We start from the raw sequence: 27,089 nt of genomic DNA, 5'->3' as shown, positions 1-27,089 counted from the left end.
ACTCAGATAATGAAGCTATGGCAGAGCAGCAAGGAGAGCACGGGGAAATGTAAGTGCTACCAGGTGCACAGGGGTGTAAAAGACTTGTATATCAAAGCCATGGAAGGCAACAAGGTGCTATTTGGCCGTTTCACCTCCACCTCCCGCCTCTGGAATGAATCTCAGAAGTTTGGGAATGAAACTTTGTTCACAGTGACCACTTGCCTAGGAGCAGCTATGCAAGGCTTTTCTTACTACATATCTGAAAAGGAAGTCCTCATTCCCCCTTATGAGACATTCCTTGTCAAAAGCTTCTCTCAGACACAGCACGATAACCGGCTGCATCTGCATTCTGTGGGGACCTACAGCAAGTACCACTGCCATCTCGTGGAAGGTACCGCAGACGGATGTTCATGCGGGCGGGAGCGGGACAGTGTTTCCAAGGTCCCCAAGCAGTCCTCGCCAGCTGCACCTACACGGGTCCCCACCGAAGGCCAAATCTGTAGCTGTGTTCACCTATGAGAGCCACATGACACAGGTTTTTACTTGTTTGTCATGAAACCTGGGAGCACATCACAGTTCACCTGATACACAGAAGGTTGCAGGGCTCTTTGCTACTTCCATTTATCCCATCTGCCATTGCAGGGATGTCATAGGACACATGCATTTGGGTCCCCAGCATTCCTATTGCAAAGGCGGATGAGATTTGCAGGCAGCCTGAATTCAGATATTTATTCTGGTGGCTTCCAAGGCTGCTACTCTTCAGGCCTCAGGATTGTTCTGGGCTTTGGTCTACTGCTACTCTGGCAAGCTGAGGAAAGCGCAAACAAAACTACCATTGCTTTAGTGGTGTTTTCTCTCCTGTGACAACAGGGAGGAAAGGTATCCTTTGGCAATGCACATACATAGTTTCCTGGCTATAGAGCTAACTCCATGCTGGAAGACCTCACTGGGTCTGTTCCAGTTAATGAATACACCACCAATACCCTTGCGTTTGTCTCTTTGGACAATAGTGTGTCAATGCAACCTTAGAGCACAAAATAGTTATTCAGGAGTCAGAGTTTGTGCCCGGACCTAAGCCAAAGTAGTAGATTGACTTGAAAAATGGCTCTTCTGGGCAAAGCTTGTGTTAGCAAGTTCAGGAAGCTCTAGGCAGCAAAAAAAGGTCAAAATGACTGCTCTCTTGGCTTTATTTCAGCTTCAAGAAGCAAGAACAGTGGTTCCACTGCCCTCACCTCGGCCATTCTTCCTAGTGTAGTTGGAGTTTTCATGTGCTTGGCACACAGTGACTGATTCTCTGGCTGCATCTAGATATATGAGCTTGAATGGCAGGTGAGAAGAATTACAGGAAATCAGACTCTGGAGTTCCTGTTGCTACAGAAGGTTCAACCCTCCCTTTGCTTTCAACTGCAGCTCTCCAGCTGAGACTGTAACATTCAGCCTGGCTCATGAAAGGATACATTCCTTGCACCTTTTCAAGTAGGAGGGCAGTTACCTATGGCCTTTCTGAAGAATAGATCAGCAATACTCTTCGCTGTATGTAGTTTTTCCCGTATGCATTCAGGAAAGACACACACAGACTCTGGATTCTTTGCAGATCTCTTTGTGCCTTTATTTTTAGTGAGAAAGAGTCTGTCTGTGGGGTGCAAAAGGCACTTAAGGAAGTTTTATGTCTTCATATTTTAGCAGATTGAATGGAGGAGTTTGAGGCTCAGCATCTTGTGTATCAGATTTAGGCATCTGTAATGGATGAGGCCAACATCTAGTGATCTGAAACATAGTAACATGTTCTGTGAAACTGAATTACTGACCCTGAAATCCTGAGACATGGTTGCCTAGGCAGCCAGAACAGATTCAATGCAGAACTATTTTACCATTAACTTGTTTTCTGTGTGTCATGTTACTTTCCTGTTGCTGTTGTTTCACCAGTTATTTGAAATCATAAGTTGTTAGAACTTGATGTTGACCACTAAATGCTCAAAGATACTAAGCCCAGATTTCAAAAATAAAAACACTAGAAACAGCTGCTGCAGATACTTCTTTTATGTGTGTTCAGACATGCTCAGACTCTTTCCCATGTGAGAATTACAGGAATCAAGATGGATTTCTGACACATCAACACATTTATAGTTCTTGCTTCTCTTTTATCATGTGGATGCAGGCTTCAACCATTTTGACAAAGATTTGGAATCTTTCACAAGGTGGTCTCAACACCCTGAAAGCCTCTTCTAAGTAGTCAGCTGCTGTTTTCAGGCTTTTCTTTGTGGATCTGTGTCCTTGAAGGATAGCCTGTAGGAAAACAAGAAGTGAAGAGAAGGATGATACAGAGCGAAGCCTGAGCGGTTGTGGTGGTTCATCTGAGAAGAAGCTGTCTTCTGTTGTACTTGGTGCCTCATTTTCTTGCAGCATCTTCACAATATCAGCATAATCCATGAGAAGTTCTGATACTTGGAGGGATAAGGCAGGTGAACTCAATAACTGATGCATAGCAAACTCTACTGTGTCAGGGAAATTGTCATGTTTCAACATCACTGCAACGAGAACACCCATGATGCTTTCTACTGTCTCCTTGTATTTCTCATAAAGTTCCTTTACCGCAGTGATCTTGTCCTGCAGGGAGGTGATGGGACCAGCAATCCCAGCATACAAACTTTGGCTGATCCTTTCATGTACATCTTTGTCTTTTGATTCCATGTTGGCTTGCATCTCTTTCAAAGCACTGACCAGTAACTGTAGATTATCTTTAATGCTGAAGTTTTCTTTTACTGACATGATAGGGAAGTTGGTGCCAAAATTTCTGTTGAGGAGTCGGAAGATTGTGTTGATGCAAGAGACATAGATGTACACTAAGTCATGAAGATTCTGGCAGGCCCTGACCAGCCTTTCTTTATCATTCATTAAACCAAAGCGGGCTAACATTTCTGGAGTAGGATCTGACTCTGAAAAACAAAGGAAATACAGAAGACACAGGGGAATAAAACTACATATATTGTTATGAATTAATTTTAGTTAGCTGAATTCTTTTAAATGTGTTCTTTTGACTGGTGGTTTTGCTTAGCTATACTATATAGCTATGTAAGTATGTAATGATACGTACTATATACTATAGTATATACATACTATAGTATGCATATATATATAAGTATGTAACTATATATATAGCTATATAGGTAATTGTTTAGCATAGGAAGCTAAAGTTTGCTGGAGCCTTTGGCTAAAAGCAGCTAACTCCGACTTAGATAAAGCCGAGCTTAATTTACAACCTTTGCTTAGTTATGTAAATGAAGGCCACAAGACCATTGCAAATTGGTAGATAAAGGAGTTGAATCCATTAGCAAGGAGCAACAGAGAGATAAATAACGTATGGACCTCCTGGAGGTAATGAAAGAACCCAGTGATGGACAAGGGGACCCCAGACCAAAATTCAGTACTGGGCCAAGAGGCACATGCAAGGTGCATAGATTGAAATGGTAGAAAACCCCAGGAATTTATTTTTTCTCAGTCCCTCCCTAGAGACATCCAGTCTTAAGCTGCTCTTATTCCTGTAACACTCCATTAACAAATTATTTATCTAAGAATCAGAAGTCTGAGGCCGTGCTTTGGGAAACCTAGAGCAGAAAATTTTCTTTAACAATATTTTCAGATAGAATGTTATATTTCTGAAACCAGTATTACCAATTTTCTATCCATCTGACCCTCCCTTCCCCAAAATGTTAGAAGAAAACACAGAAACAGGTCTTTATCAGCCTTTGTAGGGTCTTACCAAGCAGGCCAGCAAAATATGGTGTAAACAGCAGCAACTATTCTTACTCTTATGGCTGCAGAAAGTTGTGTCTCTGACCTTCAGCATGTAATCTGGAAAGGAATGCAAGTGATGTAAGTGAATTATTATTTTCTTTTGGTGTTTATTGGTAAATTTATGGGAGTCCTAACAAACAATCTACATCATTCTTAGAACCATAATCTTTCAGTTTGTATATAGAATCATAGAATAGTTAGGGTTGCAAAGGACCTTAAGATCATCAAGTTCCTACCCTCTGCTATGGACAGGGACACCTCACACTAAACCATGTCACCCAAGGCTCTGTCCAACCTGGCTTTGAACACTGTCAAGGATGGAGCATTCACAACTTCCTTGGGCAACCTGTTCCAGTGCCTCACCACCCTAACAGTAAAGAACTTCTTCCTTACATCTGATCTGAACTTCCCCTGTTCAAGTTTTAACCCATTACCCCTTGTCCTATCACAACAGTCCCTAATGAAGAGTCCCTCCTCAGCATCCCTATAGGCCCCCTTCAGATACTGGAAGGCTGCTACGAGGTATGGTGGATCTATGCAGAATTCAATTCGTATTGTTGGGAGGGGGAAGTAGACACAGCAAAATCAAATGCATCAGACATCTACATTCAAGTGACGAGACTGAAGACTGAATAATACAATGTTTTGTCAGGCTACAAGTTCCTGTGAAGTGACCGATATCTGTCGGTTCATATAGCAGCTAGATGTTGCAAGCATCCTTTGACAGGTAGAAGCACAAAACATTCCCTTTGCTTGGGCTCCCACCTTGCTACTATTTTGACTGCTAGGGAAGTTATGTCCTTCTGCTTGCACCCAAGAGCTCCCTCAAGGCCAACTGTAGGTATAGTCCTGGGACATTACCTGGCTGAGGACTGCTCCTGATGTTGACTTTGCTTGTGCCAGAGCCTTGAAAAGCCAGACTGGTTGCAGAAGATGCGTTTGTTTCATCACCTATTGTTGTGGTTAGGTGTGTCCAAGCAGCTGAAATTTCCCAACTCACTTCATACTTAAGAATTTTCTCTCAGTGCTCAGCTCAGCCCTCTGTCTCTTCCTTCTTTCCCTTTTCATGGTAAAAGGGGTATGAAATTGTGTGGAATGGCAAAGATTTTAACCTCCACTGCTGTTTAGCCAGAGGTGGCTCTAGGGCTCCGCACAACTTCCATTCTCATGGCATCAGAGGACCTGGCAAACTGCAGCAAAGAAGGGTGATAACATCCCCTTTCAGCCATGGCTAAAGGTACCTGTGCTGATACCTTTGTTGTAGGCAGGGGGATTCATACTGTACCTGTTATCTCCAGGAACAAAAGGCTTTTGGAGGATCTAACAATTGGGAACTAACATTAAATAAACTGAAATTTGTTCAAATTGGAAGGGGGCAGGAGTAAGCAAATGAGATGAATCTGGGTAAACACCACACAATAGAATTAATGATGAGCAGGCAGGCAACAGGACCGAGGTGAAGCCCAGCCTCTGGATCCCTAACTCATCACATGCTGCTGGAAACCACCAGAGGAACACACAGGAAAGAGGATGAAGTCACTGTCCCATACACGTTTCAGATGATTGCAGGAGCACTCAGCCAAAATCAGGTAGGCAGTCTAAATGTTTAATTAGAAAAGCTTCAAGAGAGAATCTCCCTGGAGCTGGAGAAATAGTCAGAAATACAGAAATATATGCGGCTTTCCTAACTCCAGAAAGCAAATGTAAAAATTCTCACATGTTAATGTGAACAGTAAAAGGTGCTTTTAGTATTAAGAGACATAAAACCTAGAGCATTTACAGAAGCTGAAATAATTATGCATAAAGAATAGATGCTAAAAAGTCTCCTCCACACCTGTCAAATACGTTAAATACTTGTTGAAGTCCAGTAACTCTTAGAACATTTTATCTTCTCAGTTTCTACAAATAAGGTAAAACAAATGACCTTTCAACAAAGCATCACTCCAGCAGAAAGTATCTAATACCACACTGAGTCAGAGAGCAAGTCAGCAACATCCCTGAGGCAGGACTGGTATGAAATCATACCTTGCACTGACATGGCTTTATGTTTCCTGAAAATCTCAAACCTTTCCTATATGTTTACTTTGCTCCCTCTAGCTTGAAGAAGAAGAAAAATGTGTTAAAGAGTTTATTCTCTTGACAGAGCTGCAAGGTAAGTGGCTGAAAGAAATGTACAGCACTGTGTAAAATATTGTGGAAAAAATTACCTTCAGACAGGCTTGTATTTCAACAGAGACAGAAAGCTGGCTGGGGAACTGTTGAAATCATTCTTGTTTTCTAAATGGATCTTGTGGGGGGAGGGTGTGTTTAGTAAAATACAGCTGGGTCACTGTCAGATCATTTACAGTTAGCAGTTAATGCAAGAACTACAAAGGACCAAAATGACATCAAATTATTGTTTTAAGAATAAAAATCTAGCTAGTACCCTACACATACCTATTTGAAGTTATAACTATGATATGTAGGCACCAACAGCAAGAGGAGGTTTATCTTGGAAATATGTGAAGCACTGCATAAAAGTGGCCCAGATTTGCAATAAGAAGGCTGAGAAAAAAGTGCCAACAAAGAAATGAGTCATCCTGCTCATTCAGTATGTCCCTGTTGCAAAGTAAAACATATGCATTCAAGTCAAAATCATGCTAAAGCATGATTACTTTGCAGCTGGTGATGGATTAAAGGGAAATGGCATGAAGAATGACTCCATGATCACAGGTAATTCGGTTGCTTTGGACTCTGTATATTGACATGAAAGTAACGAAGAAAAATGCTCTTTTGCTGGCAAACCAACGACAGCTCAGAGAATGATGACCATAAGGGCTAGACACAAGTGTTTGCAGGGGGAGGAATCAAACTAGTTAAGTTTTGTGCTCTGGCCTGTACAGTGATAAGGAAGAGTCGGATTCTGCTCAGTCATGTCTTAAGAGCCTGGTGAGCATTTGCTGATACTGGCTTCATCCAGGACTCTCTGGGAATGGAGGGAGTGTGGCTGTGCAAGCAGGGCTCTCCCTGCAAGCCAGTGCTTGCTGCTCCAAGGCCATCTGCCAGCAGAGACATCCTGCTGCAGTAGGTGCTTCATTGGCATGCTGAACATCAGGTGCTGTCTGCAGTGTTCGATGTTCACAAGTGAGAAAACAATGGTGAATTGATTACAGCATTAGGGAGGTGAATAAACAATGAGGGAACAGGGGCTAAATATCAGGGAAGGAAATACAGTGCGAGATGTATGCTAGATGATACAGGTTATGATGGGTTTATTATAGATATTGTTACTATTTTCTATGAATTACCAAGTGTGAATTTATTAGTATAAGAACAGAGGGCTTATATGATACGTGGATAGACTCCACAACTCATTAAAGTTGTAAAGTAGGTATGCTTTATTCAGCTGAGGTGCATGGGGGATAGTTCTCCAAAGGCATGCGTGCCCCAGCGTCGTTTTCCCTCTACATTTATTCTCTAAAGTGTTACATATGCAATAAGTTACACAACACGCCTATACATATTCATATCCTTTCCCCACTGCATATTATAATAAGCTAAAGCCTCCTTCACACCTGCGCAGTGCCTCCTGGTGGTCGTGGGCAGGGGTCTCGAAGTAAATGAGTCTTCCTCACTCTTGAACTTTTCACCTCTGTCTTGCACACATGCTCACTAGTCCCCTGGCTTTGGCTCAAACAGCAGTTCCAGTCTCAGCCAGGTCTTAACCAGATGTATGGTGTTGCAAGTGCAAACTTTGACCACCAGTTCCCCTTATCTGATGTTCTTTCCTTTCTTACACAAGTTTACATTAAACACCAGCTGCACTTTTAGACAAATACTTACTGTTAACTAAAGAGATTGAAGATAATCAGAAGAACAACATAGGTTTAACATTCGGTTATTAATTCAGGCCCTCTATCATATATACTAACATTTTCTCTTGAATGTGAAGAGAAATAAGCTACACTGGCATAAAACACCCTTATGGTGATAAAGATTGTGCCTACTCCACCAGTCATCATAAAAATCAGATGCCACTAGCTGAAAAGAAAAAAAAAAAAAAAAAAGGCTGATACAGAGGTCTGTCTAGAACAGGCCTTTCCTTTGCACAGCTTATTTTAGATTCTGCTGATTAAATGAGACTGTTCTGGTTTTTAGTGAGCTAGTTCAGCTTCTACCAACTTCAGTTTCTAAGGGGAAGAATGACCCATATTCATTTTACCAATTTGCTAATTGCTTATATGGAGCTATTTTTATTGCTCCATATTGAGCAATATATGCCATGCCTCATAAGGTCCTTTTCCAATCATTTGGTTAGAGATCTGAAGATCTTTAGATCTGAAGAATTAAGATTTTTACATTTACAAGCTATGCCTTGGGATTTGAATCGCTGAGTATAGAAAGAACCAGTAAGACAGAGGCAAAGCACACTTCACTGCTCTGTAAGGGCTAGGGTTATGGGTGTTGAAGAGAGTAATATATTTCTTTTGTCTCTAGGGTTATGGGTGTTGAAGAGAGTAATATATTTCTTTTGTCTCTTGAAGTAGCTTATTCTAAAGAATGGCGCTGAGTGACCTCCTTTACCCAGATAACCCCAAGAGAAGGCAAGAATTGATCCATCTGCACCAGGAATTGCTTGATTGCATGTCCACAAATTTCCGTGCAACAAATGAGCTGGCTAGAGTGCTGAATGAACACCTGGGCTGTACTATTACCTACATTCGGATGAGGGAGAACAGCACAGTCAAGGAAAATTGTGACATTATCATCGAAGCAATGAGTGAGATTCAGCATCAGGTACAGAAGATTGATAGTGACCTGAAGGAAAAGCTAGAGCCTGTGCTGTACCAGAAGCTGTATGACATCAAAGAGCCTGAGCTGGAGAAAATAGCAATAGCCCATAAAGTTTTTTCCATTGTACTTGGAGAAGCGACTTCAACAGCTGGAATGGTAGCTATCAAACTTCTCAGCTCCAATTTTTTAACGCTCACTGTGAGCAAGCTCGTCAGTCTCCTTGCGCAGATTGGGGCATCTGTTCTTGGGGGAATCAGCATCACTATTCTCGGACTCGGCATCGAAATGATTCTTCATGCCATTCTGGGAGCCATGGAAAGGAATCAGCTTCTGGCAGCTGTGAGAAGCTATGAGAAGCACCTGGCTGAGTTTAAAGCAGCCTCGGAAAAGTATCGGTGTGCCATACATGAAGTGACTTCTTTGGTGAGACAGCAGGTCCAGTGAATGAAGTCAGAGCTCTCTCTCCTGCTGTTAGAGTGGCTGCAGCAATTACACCCACAGAAGCCTTTTTGATTCGTTACGGTAAATGAACTACTGATGGCTTTTTTTCTTATTAGTGGCAAGAGAGCAAGAGACCAGGGAACTGGCACTGAAATATATTAATAAGGAACCGGCTTATAGATGCTTCTGGGAGGTAGCACTTCAAATATGTTGCAACTTTTCTTCAGCTATTTTCTGGAGTGCATTGTAGATAACCTTGAACTGTAACTTATACTTGTGACAATACTCCTCACTGCTGGAGTAGTGCTGAGAAGGTGTGATTTTTCTCCTACTGTGTTTCTGTATCAAGGAGGACAATATGGTGGGAGAAAACAATTTCAGCAAGCCAGTCCATATCATCATCAGGATGGCTGGCTGCTAAACTCAGACTGTGGATTAGTGCTAAATCTGGTATGCTCAATTCCATGTTTGTTGGACTGCTTACAAGGACTAGCTGAAGCATATTTAGCTGCTATTTCCTGTCCCATCCCTGCCTAAGAAGCTAGACAGAGGTCTTCTTTAAATAAACTCTAATTCCAGTAGATTAGCAGGTAAGAGAAGCATGGGCCTACAAGCAAACACACACAATCTTGCCACACAACTGAGATAAACCAGCTGTAGTGTTCCAGGCTGTGAATGACCTCTTATTCTCAGCACTGCCCTGCTCCTGCCAACTTACAGGTAACTATTCTGGTGCACAGTTGCTGCTTTGTTGATTAAAATGGGATGCTAAACATGTACAAGTATCTGTAGGATTACAGGCCTATTAATGCACCAAGTGCTTTATTTTGAATCTTCACCAGTGTGGGACTGCCAACAGTGTGCTTAGATGCTGCATTTCACAATACGCTACCAAATGTCCTTATTTTTCAGATTTTAAAAACAAAGCTGGAAGCAGGAACATCACTTGCAGTCTCTTGCTCTGATTTGCTGTGGTTTGCTTTTTTTTTTTTTGCTTTGATCTTTGGAAAAAGAAGAAAAAAAGTAATAAAAGGATGAATAAAAATGTACCTGATTATCGTAAACCCTCTTTTTCCTTTAATGGTTTGTTTGAGGTTTTTTTATGTTCTGTCTGAAAAACCATCTTAAACCAATTAATGAAAAAAGATTAAAATCTTCATTATAGATTCAATTTATGTTTATAACCATGATAGACTAATCTAGTAGGATTGTGTATAGGATCCTTTTTTGGTATCAGCTTCCCCCATACTAAAAGCATATCCAAATTCATACATGTTTATTAATATTCAATATTACCAATATTATGCATTATATTGATAACTAGATTGTGCCTGTGAAAGTAGAGAGATGAGTGAGATTACAGCAGGGAAACTCTACATTGGCTTCATAACACTTTCATTCTGGGTTGTTTTTTTTTTGTTGCGTTTTCTCCCTTTCCCCCCACTGTTCCCACTTTGATTATCTTTTCTGACTCCTCTTTGCTTTTGTGTTCAAAAGCCACTAGATGTCAATGCAGCTGCTGGCTATGAAGCAGCTCTGCCAGCTCTCAGGGAGAGAATCCAGGGTTCAGGAGTATGGATGGATAGCAGAGACTGACAAACTTGGACCAGCACAAGCCATGAATTGGGCAATGTGGGCCAAGAGATGCAATTCAGAGGAGGCAAAAACCACTGCCTTGCATGAGGCATTGTGGTGGATGACATGGTGACCTGAGGCATCATTTCTCCAAAATGTGACATCTCCTATCTCCTGACACAAGTGGCACTCAGTTTAGAGGTACTTGTTTAGTGGCAAAAGACTGCCAATCAGCAGAACAGTGATGTTTAGGTGTTGGAGAGGCAGGAGTTGCTGGCTTCTGCTGACTTCCTATGTAAAAATATACATTCTAATTTAGGAATAAAACCCACCACCTCATTACATATCGTTATGAGATTGACAATCACCGCTGAATAAAAATAGTAGGGTCAAATAAAACAAATCTGTTGTACTTTTCAGGTAGTTTGCTGACATTTTCTTGAAAGCAAATTCTAAGTGATGTCAGGAAGCAGGACACATAATGAGGAACATAAAGATATACACTATCTACTCACTTCTTGTTCCTGGTGGACTTAAAGGAATTCTGGCTTTCCCACAACAGCAGGTGTGGCAGATGTCCTCATGCCCATGAGATGTTGGAAGATGTTGAAGATGTTAGAGGCTGGTGGGAAGCAGCCTGTCCCTCTGTTTACTGGGCCAGCTTCTCCCGTCACCTATGAGAGCCACCTCTGACTTCATAAAGGCGTACAGCAACATCCAGCCACAACAAGATGGTTTTGAGGTAAAAACCTACCAATCAGCTTGGAACTTTCCAAAACTCCTTCCCTGAACTCTAGCAATAAGACAGTCAATGGGATATACTTGCATTACCAACCGTTACGTACTTGAACTGAGTGCAGCATGCATTTAACTGGCTAGAGGCAAGGAAGAGCACCCACTGGAGCAGGAACAGCTTAGCTCCATAACTGAAACTCTGTCCCACAAAATAAGAGGTAGCTCCTGCCCTCTCTAGCCCTCTGACCAGTCTTGCATTTGTCCCCAAAAAATGTCATAACCAGTTTGCTGATGCTGCTCCTGGACTTGTGGAACTGCTCTTGAGACTTCCTGGAGCTGCCTCTTGGTGTGACAGAAGTGCCAAGTAAAAAATATGAGAGGACAATTGCCCTCCAAGTCAGCAGACACTCCTGAGAGAAAGTAGTGTCTTAGGGTTGATGCAGTACCACTGAGCCCAGTATTGTCATGACAGAAGACCCCGAGCCTTGTGAGGAGTGGGCAATCTTCAAAGCCTCAGCTGTCTCCCCCTCCAGTGACATCATACATGACAGGGATGTATGTAGCATTCCCATCACACCACCTCAGGCATTCTCCTTCTGCACAGTCTATTCTTCTGGACAAAAGATTAAGAGTTAAAATTGTATGATATGTGTGTTCCAAACAAGAACAGCCCTCAAGAAGAAAAGAAACTGTAAACGAGCCAAAAGCAGTCTAAGATGCTTTTCAAACCTGTGTAGAAACACTGCGGTTGCAACCAAACTCTGCGCTGCAGTGAAGTCTTTCTGGTAACAAGAACAGTATAGAAGAACAGGCCAAAGAGGCACAAGGAGGGGATGACTCTGCTATATACATGGCTAGGGAGGCTCCCCAGACACCGAGAGCTCCTGGAGCCCTGGCTCTTTGGATGTTTCTAGGCTGGCCACCTTCTAACTTGGACTCTGCAGTTTACAAGTAATGTTGGTGTTAATGCCAGACATAGGTTATAACCTTGCTTTTACCCACCCTGCAATGATTCTTCATAAAGTTCCAAGTTTGTCAGCTGAGCCTCTATTATTTGAAAAAGTTCAGCAACATTGTGTTGCATGGCACACTCACCAAGGGGTCTACAGGGGGGCTACAAATCCTGCTCAGAGATCAGAACACCTCTGCACCCAGGTGTATCTGTGCAGAGAAAAATGCCCTTCCTACACCTCCCCTCGGCATGTTAAGTCTTTAAAACTGCACCCATGCTTTATTGTTTGCCCCCTCCTTATTCACAGTGGTGTAACTGGTACCCGAAGAAACCGTGTATCTTTATCCTCGTTCTTCATGTGCCCAGGGATTTTTTCTCGGAGTGGCACTTAGGGCAACAAGGCAGAACAGCTCTTACCCAGGGCTCACCAGTGTAAACTTATCATTTTACCACAGGGAATGTTGCAGGAAATGACAGCTAACAAATTAGCTTCTGTGGTCCCTGCCGGGACCAGACCACCTCTCCTGTTCTCTGTACAGCCCGATGACCGTCCTCCCGCCACTTGGCTTCAGCAGTCCCTTCAAACAGCAGCTGGCATATCAGCCCAACAGAAGGATGCAGCAGCGCTGCCTTCAGGCCAAACCCAACAGGAAACGCACAGAACACCTGAGATAGACGAACTGCTCCCTCGGCACTTTGTCTTTATTTCCCAGAGGCTCCTCGCACACCCCCCAGCTCTGCCTTGCTTCACAACCCGGAGGCATTCTGTAGGATCTCCTCAGGAGAGCGTGGGGGAAGAGTGCCGCAGTGACCACGGCCACGCCCTCTGTCCCCGTAATATACCTAGCAGCGGCGTAGCATCTTCCCTCCATAGCTCTCCCTTGACCCGCTCCCAGAGTCCGGCGGGGCGGGCAGGGAGTCCCCCGTCCCCATTCCCGCTCCCGATCCGCCGCCTGAGCAGCCCAACGGCCCCGCCGCTCACGCAGTTCCCTTCTCCCGGCCCCGCCCCCGGCCCAACCATAGAGCCGCGGAATCATAGAGCGGCGGGTAGCACGTGAAAGATCCCGCTTCCGGAGCGCGGGTTCGCGCCGCGAGGTGCGGCAGTCGCGCTTTACGGCGGCGTGCCGTTCGGTCCCCGTTCAAGATGGCGGTGGGGCCGCGGCGGCAAGGAGGGAGGCGGTAATCAAGGCCGCTGCGGCAGAACGGAGCCGGGTTGGCCTGAGGGGTGAGAGGAGCGGGACGGTGCTGAGCTGGGGAGGGGGAGGAAGCGAGAGGAAGGCGACGTTTTGCGCTACCGCCTTTTTTTCCTCCGTCGGGGGAGGAGGGGAGGCTTTCGTGTACCTCATGGGAGGCTTACTGCCTCGTTCCTCTCTGCACCCCAAATTCATAAATTCAGTGGTGTTTTTTTTTTTTGCTTGTGTGTTTCTTCTTTGGCGGTTAAGTTGCAGCACTGAAGCTGTTTGCTCTGTATACTAAAAGGATTAGGGATCGAGATTTCAGAATTTTATTCTCTTCACCTTTACCCTTTAAATGTTAGAAATACGGGAAATACGGGGTACTGTTTTCTGGCGAGTTTCCCGCCGTGGGGTGCTCTTGCAAACAGCCAGGCAACTGCACATAGCCTTGTAGTAGGAGCCATGAGTAGTGCTCTGTAGGGTTTTACTAGTCAGAACATTGAATGTGATCAGTTCTTGGAGCTTGCTAGCAGCCCTTTTTTGTGAGGCCTTGATGCACTAAATAAGGCACAGTGCTTACATTTCTTTTTAAGGGGTAAGGAAGGGCAGGCATGTTGTTTAGTGGCTTGAAAACGGCATCTGTGTGGAAGAAGGGTGCATATGGTGACTGCAGTGAGCCTGCAGAGAACTTTGGACTAAGCTTGTGAATACTTTCATTATGGTCGTGATCTATTTAGATTCAGTATGGTGACTAGAAAGGTGGATTCCACCAACTCCCAAATTTCAGAGGGTGTTTTAGATTTTTGGGGTGGGATCTATTGAGATCTGTCTGTAAACTGAAGAAATGTCTGAAGACAGGAAATAATTCTTCCCAGAATCACCTTTTCTCCTGATCCTCATAACACAGTTTGAAATAATACTGATAAGAGTCAGAAAGCGTAAGAGCAGTGGCATAGCAACAGCATATGGGGAGGAGATGGCAAGGATGTCTGTAGAACACTTGCTGATGGACATGGTGGGTGCTGAGGAGGGAAATTAAGGGCAGCTTAAAAGTCTTGAAGAAAGGAGGAAATTTGTGGGAAGCATCTGAAATAGAGAGGAATGGGAAGGCAAACATTGGAGAGCTCTCATGAAAGTAAATGAAAAGCTAAAAGGGCCCTTACAGTGCTCTTATAAAAAGAGAGCGTGTTTTCACTGTGCCCCTCTAGTGTAAGCAAGAAGCTTCTTTGAGTCTTTGGATGTATAATAATGAACTACTTGATTAGTTTAAAATAGGTATTTGGTGAAGTAGTAGTAAGCAGGTACTTCACTGTAACTAATACTACTCTTTAATGAATTTTGTGTAACTTTTCATGTAAATGCCTGAGCTAGTAGTAGGGTTTGGGGTTTTTGAGGGAGCAACCTGCTGATATGGAGAAAAAGATTTAAGAGTACTCAAGCTACTGTTGCATAGGTACTGAAACCATGTCATCTTTTCCAGGTCTCCCTCTTTCTAAGTTATTTTTTTTGAGGCAAAAATAAAAAGGTCAAAATGGGGCGGAGATCTACATCATCCACCAAGAGTGGGAAGTTTATGAATCCCACAGATCAGGCGCGTAAGTATCAGTAAAAGCTTACGGAAATGGGCGGTAAGAGGGTCCTCAGGAGGCAGATGGAAAGCTTTCTCTGAGGATAAGGTCCTCACTTGTGAATCAGAACGGAGTTTCCCTAACTTGAAAAATATTTTCTCAGTTTTGGCTAGCGTAAAAACTCTCTGAGAAGGCTGCTTGCTTCATTCTGCTGTGTATTTATATACTGTGGTTGTCAGTGTTCAAAGGACTTTGTACTTAGCTGCTGGCTAAAATGCAAGCTGCTGCTTGGGACACAGTTAATCTGTCTGAGGCTAGAATTTGAGGAGCATGGCAAATTTTGCATGAGAGAGTTGGCTAACTGTTTTTCCCTTTTGGTGACATGCCAGGTGTTACCAATGCTAAGCAGATAAAAAACATCCAGACCTCATGGTGAATATGCTTTGTTTTGGATGGATACTCAAAGCCTACATATTTTCAAAGTGCATTGTCTGCTGGTAACTTCAGCTTCTGGGAAGAAATCCTTTCATGACTGCACGTAACACTGTGACTTTTCCTGCCTATTATTCTTTCTTTGTGTAGAAACACCCCTGCTTCTGGAGATGTGAAGGCTCTTCCATCTCCTTTAGTTTCTGTATAACACACATGAAATAGAAGTCTATTTCATGCTGTATTTCTCTTTCGCTGGGAAGATGAATTAAACAGTTGCAATCTTGCAGTTTTTGCAAAATGACTGAACAGTTGAGATGCAGCACTAGTCTTGATGAAGGAAAGGTTCTTCATGAATTTGTCTCAAGTTGTTATTTTCTTTCTTTTCCCCTCTTCTCTAGGGAAGGAAGCTCGGAAAAGGGAACTGAAGAAGGTAAATAAAAGAGTTCAGGAACATTTACGTGGCATTCTGCTTACTGTGTACCATGTTTGTGATTGTGGCTGATGGATAGACTACAGATGTTTGGTTGATATCCTAAGATTGGCTTTGGAGTATACTGTTCAAACAAGTAGTTTAAGAAAACAGACAGAAATCTTCTTTTGAGTAACCATATCTCATCATCTACTATTTTTTAACTTGTCATGATTACAGCTTTTTGAAACATTGTAAGAACGTAGGCATTAAAAAAAAGACAAAAAAACCCTCCAACAGATAAACCACCCCAGACTCACATACTTTTTTAATGTGTTTTACTGCATACCTTTAGACACTTATCTTGTTGATTGCATGTGGTTTTGAGTGAATGAATTCTAGAAACATTTGTAAATGGCAAGATAGTGGGATTTAAATTCCCAGAAGTTTTAATTATCTTTGCTGCTGACTTGTGCCAGGGTTAATATTTGCAGGGCATTTTGAGGCACCTTTTTTTTCTGCAAACTGAACATACTGAGTGGGGAGTATTTGATACAAATGTTCTTTCTCTCTTTTTTCCTGTGCTGCTTTTCTGATCTGCTTGATCTCTGATCTTCTTAGAACAAAAAACAGCGAATGATGGTACGAGCAGCTGTATTGAAGATGAAAGATCCAAAGCAGATTATTCGGGACATGGAAAAATTGGATGAGATGGGTAAGTGGATATACCAGGTGTAGGACTTAGGTGGTGCTTTATGTAGACACATAACACAGTTTCATGGGATGACTGAAAGATTACGATAGAGTAACCTTTTTCCTTTCCTGTTAGAAGTGACAATTTTATGAATAATTGGACATTGGTCGTGATTTGAGGTGATGTGGTGCCATCAAAGATGACCCCTTCCCCCGCCCTCCCCGAGAAGATGGCTGATAAAAAGGAGAAGTGTGTGTGATAGTAGCTTGGAGTTGAAGCAGAGGGTTGTCATAAGGCTGAAGACTTCCTGAAAATAGGTATTGGAAGTTGTTTGCTTTGTAGAACCATAGGATGGCTTGGGTTAGAAAGGACCTGAAGATCATCTAGTTCCAACCGCCCCGCCATGGACAGGGTCACTTTCCGGTGGGCCATGTCGCCCAAGGCACTCTCCAGCCTGGCCTTGAACACTGGCAGAGATGGAACATTCAACATACCTTTGAGCAAGCTGTGCCAGTTTCTTGCCACCCTCACAGTAGAGAACTGCCTTATATCTAACCTGAACTTCCGTTTTTAAGCTTAAACCCATTTCCCCTTGTCCTACAGTCCCTGTACTTCCCTTTGAAGATGTTTGATTAATCACAGTTGTGCAGCAGAGTAACTAAGGAATTTTGGGGTGGTTTTTTTCTGTCTCGGACTAGAATTTAACCCGGTACAACAGCCACAACTTAACGAAAAAGTGCTGAAGGATAAACGCAAAAAACTCCGTGAGACTTTCGAGCGTATCTTGCGGCTCTACGAGAAGGAAAATCCTGACATCTACAAAGAACTGCGCAAGTTGGAAGTAGAGTATGAGCAGAAGAGATCACAACTCAGCCAGTATTTTGATGCTGTCAAGGTAATGCTTGTTATATTTCAACCTTTTAACTGTGGTAGTGTATACTCTTTATCTGTTTCTTAGGTGCAAAAATTACAAAGGATGAACTTTTATACTATAAGACCAGACTATATGTTATGTGGCTCATATTAAGTACTTACTTGCATAGCATTTCCAGTTATAGCATTCCAGTAAGGGCAGCATGGGGGTAGTCAAGTCTGAGTTTGTGTCTGATATACTGATTTCATTCAATGTGAAATTATGGGGGAAAAGATTTTTTGCTAAAAATAAATCATGTCAGAATTTGTTTTCCATATTAGAGAGCCAGGCTGTGAGTGTGCAGTTGATATTTCTGTGAATTTCTGTGAAGGCTGTTGCTGGAATTAATGAGAATTTTTGGCATTCCTTTAAAGAGCTTTATTTGACATTCTTCCCTGCCATATTGGAGAACATAATGTTGCCCAAGTGCAAGTATCTGTAAGACTTTTTTTAATTTAATTTTTTTTTTTCCCCTTTGGAATACGCAGCAGCCTGTAATTCATGCCTTCTGGATACTTAAAAAATACAGGCATAGAATCATAGAACGGTTTGAGTTGGAAAGGACTTTAAGATCATGTAGTTCCAACCGTTTTGCCATGGACAGGGGCACCTCACACTAGACCATGTTGCCCAAAGCTCTGTCCAGCCTGTCCGTGTCTACAGCCTCTTTGCTTTGGAAAATGAAGGTCTAAAGGGAGATGGAAGCTTGTCTGAGTTTTGACTGAAGTACTAAAGCCTTTCATAGGTGCACTGCATGTGTTTTGTTTTGTGTTGAAAGCTTTTATTGTTGATACCTTCCTGAATGTCTGTTTTCAGGCCATGTTTTCTTGCAGCAAGCCACGAAAGACATCTTTGGGAAGTCATAGCAAGTCCCATGTGTTCTGTACTCTGAATGGTAATGAGGTTGTGTAGGAGCTTCTGTGGGAGTAATCCATTGTTTTTCTTCCTCTCCTTTCCCCCCTGCCCAGAATGCTCAGCATGTAGAAGTGGAAAGTATTCCCTTACCAGATATGCCGCATGCTCCCTCCAACATCCTCATACAGGACATTCCCCTTCCAGGGGCCCAACCACCTTCTATCCTCAAGAAGACATCAGCCTATGGGTAAGTGGAGAAAGAAACTTGGAGAGGAAGTAAAAAATGAGCACTCTTATTAATGGGGAGGAACTATGGGTAGACGCAGAGGTAATACTGACTAGCAGAAATCGAGAATTATGTGTGAGTTAATTGTACTTTCTTTTAACCAAAACCCTTTTTAATCTTTCCCTATTGTTACAGGGTTTTGTTTAAATTGCTTTGAGTAATTGTCTTTCTGTATATCAGTAAAACTTAAAGCTCTGGCACTTTTATCATAAATGCCCCTTAAATTGGCATATCTTATGTATTCTTTTGTCTTGATAGTATATGCAGTTTAATTTCCTAGTTTACTTGTCTCTCGTTGTACAGCTAGTTCTTTTTATTTCTTTCTGAATAGTCTTCTGTTTTCACCGACTTTGTGATTACTTCATTTGGCTTCTGTGGTGGGATTCAATCCTTGGGTTTTTTTTTTGCCATCTGAGAAGCTTGCTTTTGGCCGATATTCTGCAATCATGTCTTTGTATGAGGTTGTAAACTCCTTGGGACAGATCTGTAAATGTTCCCGTGCCTTTTTAGAAGGCTGCTGTGTAAGCAGTGATGAAAGAAGGCTAAAGAATTCTACTAAGTGTATGTTGGCTTTCATTTGTTTGTGTTCCTATATCTCTTGTTTCCTTCCTTATTTCCAGACCGCCAGTTCGGTCCATTTCTGTACTTCCTCCTCCTGGGCTTGGTGTTCCACGTTTACCTCCAGGGAGGAAGCCCCCTGGACCTCCACCAGGCCCACCACCACCTCAAGTCCTCCAGATGTATGGCCGTAAAGTAGGTTTCACCTTGGAGATGGCTCCTCGAAGGCGAGAAGAGGAGATTTCTTACAGTTCTGAAGCAGGTAAGCACTTCCCTGGCCTAGATTTTGCTTGACCTGTCCATTTTCGTATGGATAGTATTGCTGTGAATGCAGTGTGCCCTACACAAGTTATTCTCTGGGCAGCATGGGTGTTAATGCTACTTGAAGGACTTAAGTGATTGGACCTCTGAGCTGATTCTGGTATTCTGCAATTTTATCAGCTATATTTTTAAATATTGAAGCTTCTAATTACAGCTTTCCCATGTAGTCTTAACAGTGCTGAAACATTGGATCTATTAATCCCTTAAATAAACTTAACTAGTCTCAAAGAAGTCTTCCTAATACCCCTTCTAAATAAAACAAAACAGAAAAAAAAAGCCCACCAAAAAAAAACCCAAAACCAACCGAAGCCAAAATCCACCACAAACCAGCACAACAACAAAAAAGAGCCCCAGCCAACCCTGGGTACGCATTTTCTAGGTGAAACTAGGTCTTCCTTTTCACAGTTGCTGTGTCATCTCTAGGAACATTAGCGGATGGGTAAATCAGCTTTATTGCACACCAGAAAACATCCAAGTGTTTCAGTGGTGGGCGATTGCAACTCATTTGTTTGTTCCTGTTGAGCAGATAGGAGCTGCCTTCACTTGTTTGCTATGCAAATTAACCAGCTGCTTAATAGAAAATATTAGAAATAGACTCTCCCAAAATATTCTTTATGAGCTAAACAGCAAAGAGTTGACAATATGTCCATGCTGTTGCTAGGAGAATTTTTCTAACTGTAGACATACAAAATATTCAGTCTTTCACACCAGTGTATTTGGAGTTTATGCATTTCCTAATACTTTGCTTCCCACAGGACAGCGAGGGCATGATGATGACATGTCCAGTACTAGTGAAGATGAAGGTTATCCTGAGGATATGGATCAGGACAAGCATGATGACAGTAGTGATGATAGTGACAGTGACAGATCAGATGCAGACAGTGATGGCGAGGACTTCCTGCATCGTGATAATGACAAGGAGAGGGAAGGTGGTGAAGAAAAGAAATCGGGTATGATATGGGAAGTTATGGATTGGGATTTGATTTTTCAAAATATCAACACTATTTAACAGAGTTTGTGTCTGTTTTCCTGACTGAGGGGAGGAAAGTTAATTTGTTTTGCTGTCTGACTGCTCTAACTTGCCTAAATTTCAGCTGAAGAAATTTCATTAACAAACAGATCAGAAGGAAACTATCTAGAAGTGAAGCATCTTTCATGTGGACCTGCTTTCTTAACAGTTGAGTTAGCTTAGTAAGCTCGCAAGACATGTTTCACCTGAAGCGTTGAGTTGTCAGGGTATGTTACAAAAATTAAGCCTCAGTATAAAATACATGCACTTTTTAGTCACTTGAGCAACTAAGACAACTGTATTTCATACCACTGATTCTTTTGGATAATTTTTTTTATTTCATTACTTGGGAAAGACCAATTGATGGATAATACTGAATTAGCAAAACTTTAAATAATCAGTAACACCTCTGTTAACCCGTATGCAAGGAGCAGCATTACAGTAGTTAGAGTGATATATTAGCCATAGAATCACAGAATAGTTAGGGTTGGAGAGGACCTTAAGATCATCTAGTTCCAATGCCCCCTGCAATGGGCAGGTACCATACTAGGTAGATTAAATGTTATCTGATTTCTGTTATTTTCTTCCCAGCTCCCACCACTCTTGCCCATGCTTTGCTTTGCTTTGCTTTCCCCAGGTCACAGTGTGCGGTTTGCAGACATGCCTGGGAAGTCACGAAAAAAGAAAAAGAACATGAAAGAATTGACTCCACTCCAGGCCATGATGTTACGAATGGCAGGTGAGTGAGATGGATATGTGAAGATATGCCATTAGGCTTCCAGTTAATGTTTTTCTGGCAAGCTTATTAGGTTTGCACAGGTTTTATTTTATAGAGTAAATATTTTACTGTAATAAACTGTGGTTAGGTATTGTTGGTGGGGGTTTTTGTTAGTTTTAGTCTAGTAGTGTGTCTGTTTTGCATGCAGTTGAAGTTACAGTAGCAACCTGTGTGGGGTTTTTTTAGGTATTGGGCTTGGTTTTGGTTTTTTTTTGTGTTTTTTTTTTTTCTTTTAAAGTTTACCTTTCTTAACTTTGAAACTATTGTTTTGTTTGAATATGAGTGAAAAAGAAAGGATGTGATTGGCTCTTGGCTCAGCCTGTAACCTGAAAGGATTTGTAGTCTTTAAAAAGCTCCTTCTTCAGAAATAAACTAACCAAGAGTGAAGATTTTTTTTTTTTTTTCTTTCTTTTGTCTGACTGTTTGTTTTAGACACACCAGTATCTTTCAAAGGTGCTGGAGTTTCTTGGACATGGGGATTATGTTTATTTTGATGTTGTGCCCCCATATGCCCTGCTACCTGTGCAAGCTGCCACCAACCATAGGTCACATAGTTGCAGTTCAGGTTGCTAGTAGAAGTTTCTGCTCCCACAGGAACACACAGTCACAGAACTGTGACTTTTATATTATTGTTTTTTAATTTTCGGTTTAAATACACTTAGTTCTTTTCATTGAGAAAAACCTTACTCAGTGGTCTTTCTTGTCTTTTTTGTTTTGCATGCTCAATTTCTGTGGTGTTTCACAAAGATATTGCCTATGGATGGATTTTACAAGTATGTCTCCATTTCCAGGACAGGAAATTCCAGAAGAAGGAAGAGAAGTGGAGGAATATTCAGAAGAAGAGGAGGAAGAGGAAGAGGACTCAGATTCTGAAGAGGCATCACAACAGCAACAGCAACAACTCAGTGAGGAAGCTCTTACAGAGACTGGGTCATCTACTGCAGCTTCCCAGACACAACAGCAGCAACCACCTCCACAGCCTGTTCCACCATCTCAGATACAGGCACCTCCTATGCCTGGGCCACCTCCACTAGGACCACCTCCTGCCCCTCCACTGAGGCCCCCAGGCCCACCCACTGGCCTTCCTCCTGGCCCTCCACCAGGTGAACACTTGATATACTCTGGTTTGAATTGTGCAGGCACTTGGTACTACAGAATGTATCAGTTTGGGAGTTTTGAAGCTGTAGGATGTGTTGCAGACAGGGTACAGAAGCCCTCTGTGGTAGCTGATGAGACTTGTGTGATCTCTTCTGTGGTCAGTCTGTTGCTGTACTGTGCTTTTGAGGCATCAGACCTCTGTTGCTGTAGTCAGCCTGGTGGGCATTGTTACAGTTTGTTAGCTGTAACGCTGACAGGAGGCAGTAGTTGCAATATGAATAGTATTGGAATGTGAAGCATAAGGCTTGGTGCTATGTGCCCCTCCAGTGTAGGGTGGATTTCCTTTATTGATTTCTTTCCTTCTTGTGTTGATCTCCCCACATCCCACTGAGTGAGGCATGATGAAAGAGGTTTGGGAACCACTGCCTAGCTATAGGTTTTGATGTGGATTTCTTTTTTTAATGTAAGCTAGAATGTGAAGGCTTCTGCTACTCTAGCACATGAATGTATTTCCCTCTTATTAGGGAAGATAACTATCCTCAAATGAAGTAAGTACTACATTTGAATTCACAGCAATGTTGGACTGCCTAGAGACTGTTAATAATAAGACCAATTGGTACCATTTTCTTTTATAGTGCATGATTTTTTGAGGGCAAGTACTTGAGTTTCTTTGATCTGGGGAAAGTTGATTTTCTGGAAGTTGATGGGGTTGCTGTATAGCTGAACTGAGTAACAGTAACAGGTTGCTTTGTAATTAAAGTATATAAATCTATTGCTTGTTCTTAAATTGCAAACATCAATAGTTGGACTATAGTGAGAAGCATTAAATACCACAATTTTCATGTATTCTGCTCTATGTGGGCGCGTTAGTAGCATGATTTTCTGGGGTGGGGGGTAGGCAAATTTTGCTTTCCAAAGTTTGTCTTCCTTGCTATTCTATTTCTGATACTTCATACAGGGGGAAACACAAATCAGTTACTTTCAATAGTGCCAAACTACTTTAAAAGCCAGAAGGGCAATTAAATGCCAGAGTGACAAGTTTTTAGCTGTTAAAATTCTGACAGCATTGGCTCAGTAGCTGTTCTCAGCTGTTGCCTCGTTACATGGAGAGGAGCTCTTTTTTCAGAGGGAAAAGATACTTCCACTTGACTATTATGATGAAGTTTTACTCTTTACATCTGCTGCCTCTTTTTGAGATATTCAGAAGACCTATTTAATCTGGTGGCTGGCTAGTACTAGAACAGATTTCAAGTTACTGTTGAAGATCTTCAGTATTAGCTGATGAGATAGTTGCTGTTCTGTTGTTTTCTTTTTTTAACTGTGAGCTGAGTTTCTCTTTGCTATGCATGCTTCCAGGAGCTCCTCCATTCCTGAGACCTCCTGGCTTACCAGGACTGCGTGGACCTTTACCTCGACTTCTACCACCAGGCCCTCCACCTGGACGACCGCCAGGCCCTCCACCAGGTCCCCCACCAGGCCTGCCCCCAGGTCCTCCTCCACGTGGTCCCCCTCCTCGTCTTCCCCCTCCAGCCCCACCAGGTAAAGTGTTCTGTGTACTTTGGCACCAAGTCTCTTCTAGCTTTATTTTCCCAGTTTTTACTGTGGTGACAGTAAATATAATTGGTTAATGGTTTGTGTTTGTGTGAGTGACTTGTGCTATGTGCTATTACATTTTTCTGTGCAGTGACAGCAAGTAATTCTATACTTCTGTGTGTAGTTTGGTAGCAAGAAACCTGCCTTCAAAAGAGGAATTTTGGAGTTCAAGCTTCTGTTGGAGTGTTTCTGAATAAGCCCTGGGTGGTATATTTCACTTAATGAGTTGGAGATAGGGATACTTATTTTTTCTGCCTGGTCAGAGACATTTCTGATGAGTCTGAAATTGCAATGGGATGGATCATCAAAAAACTTTATTTTTCATGTTTTAACTTTAAAATTTGATAGGGAGCAATACACAGACTCCTGTAGCTGTTGAAATTTGAGGAGCAGGAGCATTTTTAACCCAGCATTGGTGCAGGGTTGAAAACTTTTTTTAAGCCAGTGCTACTGCTTCTTGTTAGGGGTGTTTTGTTCCCATTTTTTTTCCTTCTTGGTTTCCAGAGCCTGTGGAAATCTTTTTAGCCAAATATTTTTAAGACATCCAGGTGTGGAGTCAGCTCATACTTTCTTTTCTTCTTACAGGTATCCCTCCTCCTCGTCCAGGCATGTTACGGCCACCTCTGGTTCCTCCCTTAGGACCTGCCCCGCCTGGGCTCTTTCCACCAGCTCCTATTCCAAATCCTGGGGTTCTGAGTGCCCCACCCAGCCTGATTCAGCGCCCCAAGGTGGATGACACCAGTGCAGCCACCATTGAGAAGAAAGCTACGGCCACTATCAGTGCCAAGCCGCAGATCACTAACCCCAAGGCTGAGATCACTCGCTTTGTGCCCACTGCCTTGCGAGTGCGTCGGGAGAATAAAGGGGCTTCGGCTGCCTCCCAGAGAAAACAGGATGATGAGCCTGCTCTTCCATTAACCAAAGCTGCCCCTAAGGCTGGATCATCTGCCCCGATCTCTGTACAGACAAAGGATGATGTGTATGAAGCCTTCATGAAGGAAATGGAGGGTCTCCTGTGACCTGTTGTAGTCCTACTTGGCTTTCCTGCCCCTCTGAACACAGATCAGACCAGGATGGAGGAGAAGAAAAAATCCTCCTTCAAGCAATGAAAGGGCTAACTTTACAGGGAATAGTTGCCTGTTAATAGTTACCCATAGGTTAACTTGCCAGTATGCTCTGGGTAGAGACCGCTGCAGATGAGGTATGGCTGGGGACCTCCTTTCAGGAGCTAGCATGTCCAGTTGGTGGAAGGAAATCCTAGTAAAGGCGGCGATGCTTCCTTCAAGTCCTCCCCCTTCCTTGAAGGAGAATAATAGCCCTCTGGGGAGGGAGGTGTGGGAGCAGGGGGTGACTATGCTCTGCCTGAATCCTTGCACATCCTGTATGCTCTGGTGAGGGTAGTGAAACAGGTTTTTAAAGAGACAGGAAAGTGTTAGCAGCATTTCATACACATATGGTTGTCCAGTTTTTATTTTCTGTACTGTTCCTTTCTGTAAATATTTTATAATCCTGTTTTTTAGTTGCAGTGAGATTGATCAATCATCTTTCTTCCAGGGTAGTCAGGGAGGTAACTTGTTGCGTATACTGTACACTGGAATTTTGCACCCTATCCCCTTTATGGTCATCTTGATGGCTTTCATCAGCTGGGGAGACTTTATTTTGTCTTGTGAAGGACAATAAATGTTCAGTGTATTAAAATACTGTTTTCCTTGTGATTTGTTTTAAGCTAGCATGTGAATGGAAATGGAGGGAGGTTCTTTGCTGGCCCTGGGGGAAGATAGAGGCATTCTGAACCTCAGAAAAGAAAAGAAGTAGCTGCATTATAAATAATAGATGCTTTTAAATTTTTTTTTATTTTATTAAAGTTCTATATTCGTGGTTTTTAAGTTCCTAAACATCTATTTCAACCTTTGTTGGTGACTTGTAGAAACGTAATTTCTGAGGTGCCACTAATAATTATAAAGTTACTTGTTTTATATACTCTTATTAAAATGTTTACTTTGTATCAGGAATCAGATACCCACTGGGTACTTCTTGGGCAAGTTACCTTAAGTAAAAATAGGTAAACAATTTTAGTTCTAAGAGATTGGCAGGTAATTTTACTTGTGGAAAATACCTGACTTCAAATTCTATGAAGTCGGGGGTTTTAAATTGCAGACATTTTTTTTTTCTAAAAAGGGACTTTCACATTTCCAGCTTGAAGAAGTCTTCTATTTCAGCAGAAGTGTTCCTTTAGCTTCATTCACTATGCAGACAGAGCCAAATACTCCAATAAACCTTACTGCACCACATGCAAGAAGCAGAACTGCAAAATCTCGTGGGATCTTGTAGACAAATGAGTCTTAAGACCCATAAGATCAGTTGTTTGCAACAAATCTCTCCCAGAGAAATTGCTGCTTCAGTGGAGATAATAAATATTGCAAATATGCAAAGTTTTGTCTGGAATACTGAATTTGAGCACAAAACCTACTAATAGTGTCATAAATATGATACAGCATAAAAGAAATTGAGAAAGCTCTGCATTGTCCCTGCTGAAGAACTTGTGAGATTCTTAATGATTTCAAGGGTGAGTTCTCTAACATACCAATTTCTAGATGAATATATCCGGACTTGTGGAGTTCTAGATTTTTAATGAAGAGAGTTTATATCAAGCAGCCAGACCAACAGATACCTTGAACAATACCTTTAGTTGGCTCTCTCAGACTTAGCTGAGTACTCACTGTTTTGAAATTAAATGTGTTTTGAGGAAACAGAATTATTATCTACCTAAACTTACACTTGAAAATTTCAAATCAGTTTTTCATTAATACTGAACACAAACAGATTCGTATAACAGTTCTTTCTCTGGTTCAGGAGTTAATTGCATTCGTGTTAGTAGTATCATAATTTTTTAGCTATATTTCTTTGCTTTTTTTTTTTTAAGATATTTTTGTCTTTAAGTGAAACGTGAATGGTGATTTTTGGGGGAAGGAGCGTCATTGTGGTACCTCTGAGCCTTGGTTTATTTACGTTCCTTTTGCCATATTCTCACATAGCTGAGCCACCTTTTCTTGGGATAGAGAGAACACTTTCTTGTGTGTGTGTGTGTGTGTGTGTTTTTACCTAGCCTTTTCAGATGGAGACAAATGGATTTGAATTTGCTACAAC

General features: G+C 42.2%; 3 protein-coding genes and 1 long non-coding RNA gene across 8 annotated transcripts in view; 2 read left to right on the top strand and 2 right to left on the bottom strand.

Moving 5' to 3' along the window:
* The first annotated feature begins 245 nt into the window (after positions 1-245).
* SMCO3 (single-pass membrane protein with coiled-coil domains 3) lies at positions 246-10,055 on the top strand. 5 transcript variants are annotated; one of them, XM_062613988.1, is made up of 3 exons: positions 4,941-5,366; positions 5,875-5,929; positions 8,301-10,055. In XM_062613988.1, the coding sequence occupies exon 3, from the start codon at positions 8,317-8,319 to the stop codon at positions 8,992-8,994; it is 678 nt and encodes a 225-aa protein (XP_062469972.1). In that variant the 5' UTR covers positions 4,941-5,366; positions 5,875-5,929; positions 8,301-8,316; the 3' UTR covers positions 8,995-10,055. The 5 variants fall into 5 exon arrangements, with proteins under 5 accessions (XP_062469975.1, XP_062469974.1, XP_062469972.1 ...); XM_062613991.1 differs by lacking the exons at positions 4,941-5,366; positions 5,875-5,929 and adding an exon at positions 246-373 and having other exon boundaries at positions 8,304-10,055; XM_062613990.1 differs by lacking the exons at positions 4,941-5,366; positions 5,875-5,929 and adding an exon at positions 249-373.
* LOC134161304 (uncharacterized) lies at positions 3,651-11,261 on the bottom strand. Its single transcript, XR_009963937.1, has 2 exons — positions 11,082-11,261; positions 3,651-3,834 (listed from the first exon to the last, which is right to left on the bottom strand). It is a non-coding gene; the product is annotated as an uncharacterized LOC134161304 (long non-coding RNA).
* Positions 11,262-13,331: 2,070 nt separating this feature from the next.
* WBP11 (WW domain binding protein 11) lies at positions 13,332-25,640 on the top strand. Its single transcript, XM_062614004.1, has 12 exons — positions 13,332-13,478; positions 14,909-15,023; positions 15,827-15,858; positions 16,459-16,552; positions 17,230-17,426; positions 18,413-18,546; positions 19,206-19,405; positions 20,220-20,414; positions 21,111-21,212; positions 22,043-22,354; positions 23,706-23,888; positions 24,528-25,640. Exons 2-12 carry the CDS (start codon positions 14,960-14,962, stop codon positions 24,959-24,961), a joined length of 1,947 nt encoding a protein of 648 aa, XP_062469988.1. The 5' UTR covers positions 13,332-13,478; positions 14,909-14,959; the 3' UTR covers positions 24,962-25,640.
* Positions 22,537-27,089, bottom strand: part of LOC134161319 (histone H2A.J) — a 49,948-nt gene continuing 45,395 nt past the window's right edge. The window contains exon 2 of the mRNA XM_062614010.1: positions 22,537-22,547. The gene's annotated coding sequence lies outside the window, so the exon portion shown is untranslated. The remainder of the gene's footprint in view (positions 22,548-27,089) is intronic.

Source organism: Pezoporus occidentalis, unplaced genomic scaffold, assembly GCF_034315485.1.
Source record: "Pezoporus occidentalis ecotype Australia unplaced genomic scaffold, CSIRO_AGI_Poc_V1 ctg172, whole genome shotgun sequence".
NCBI lineage: Eukaryota > Metazoa > Chordata > Aves > Psittaciformes > Psittacidae > Pezoporus > Pezoporus occidentalis.
This window is presented reverse-complemented; position numbering and strand designations above follow the sequence as displayed.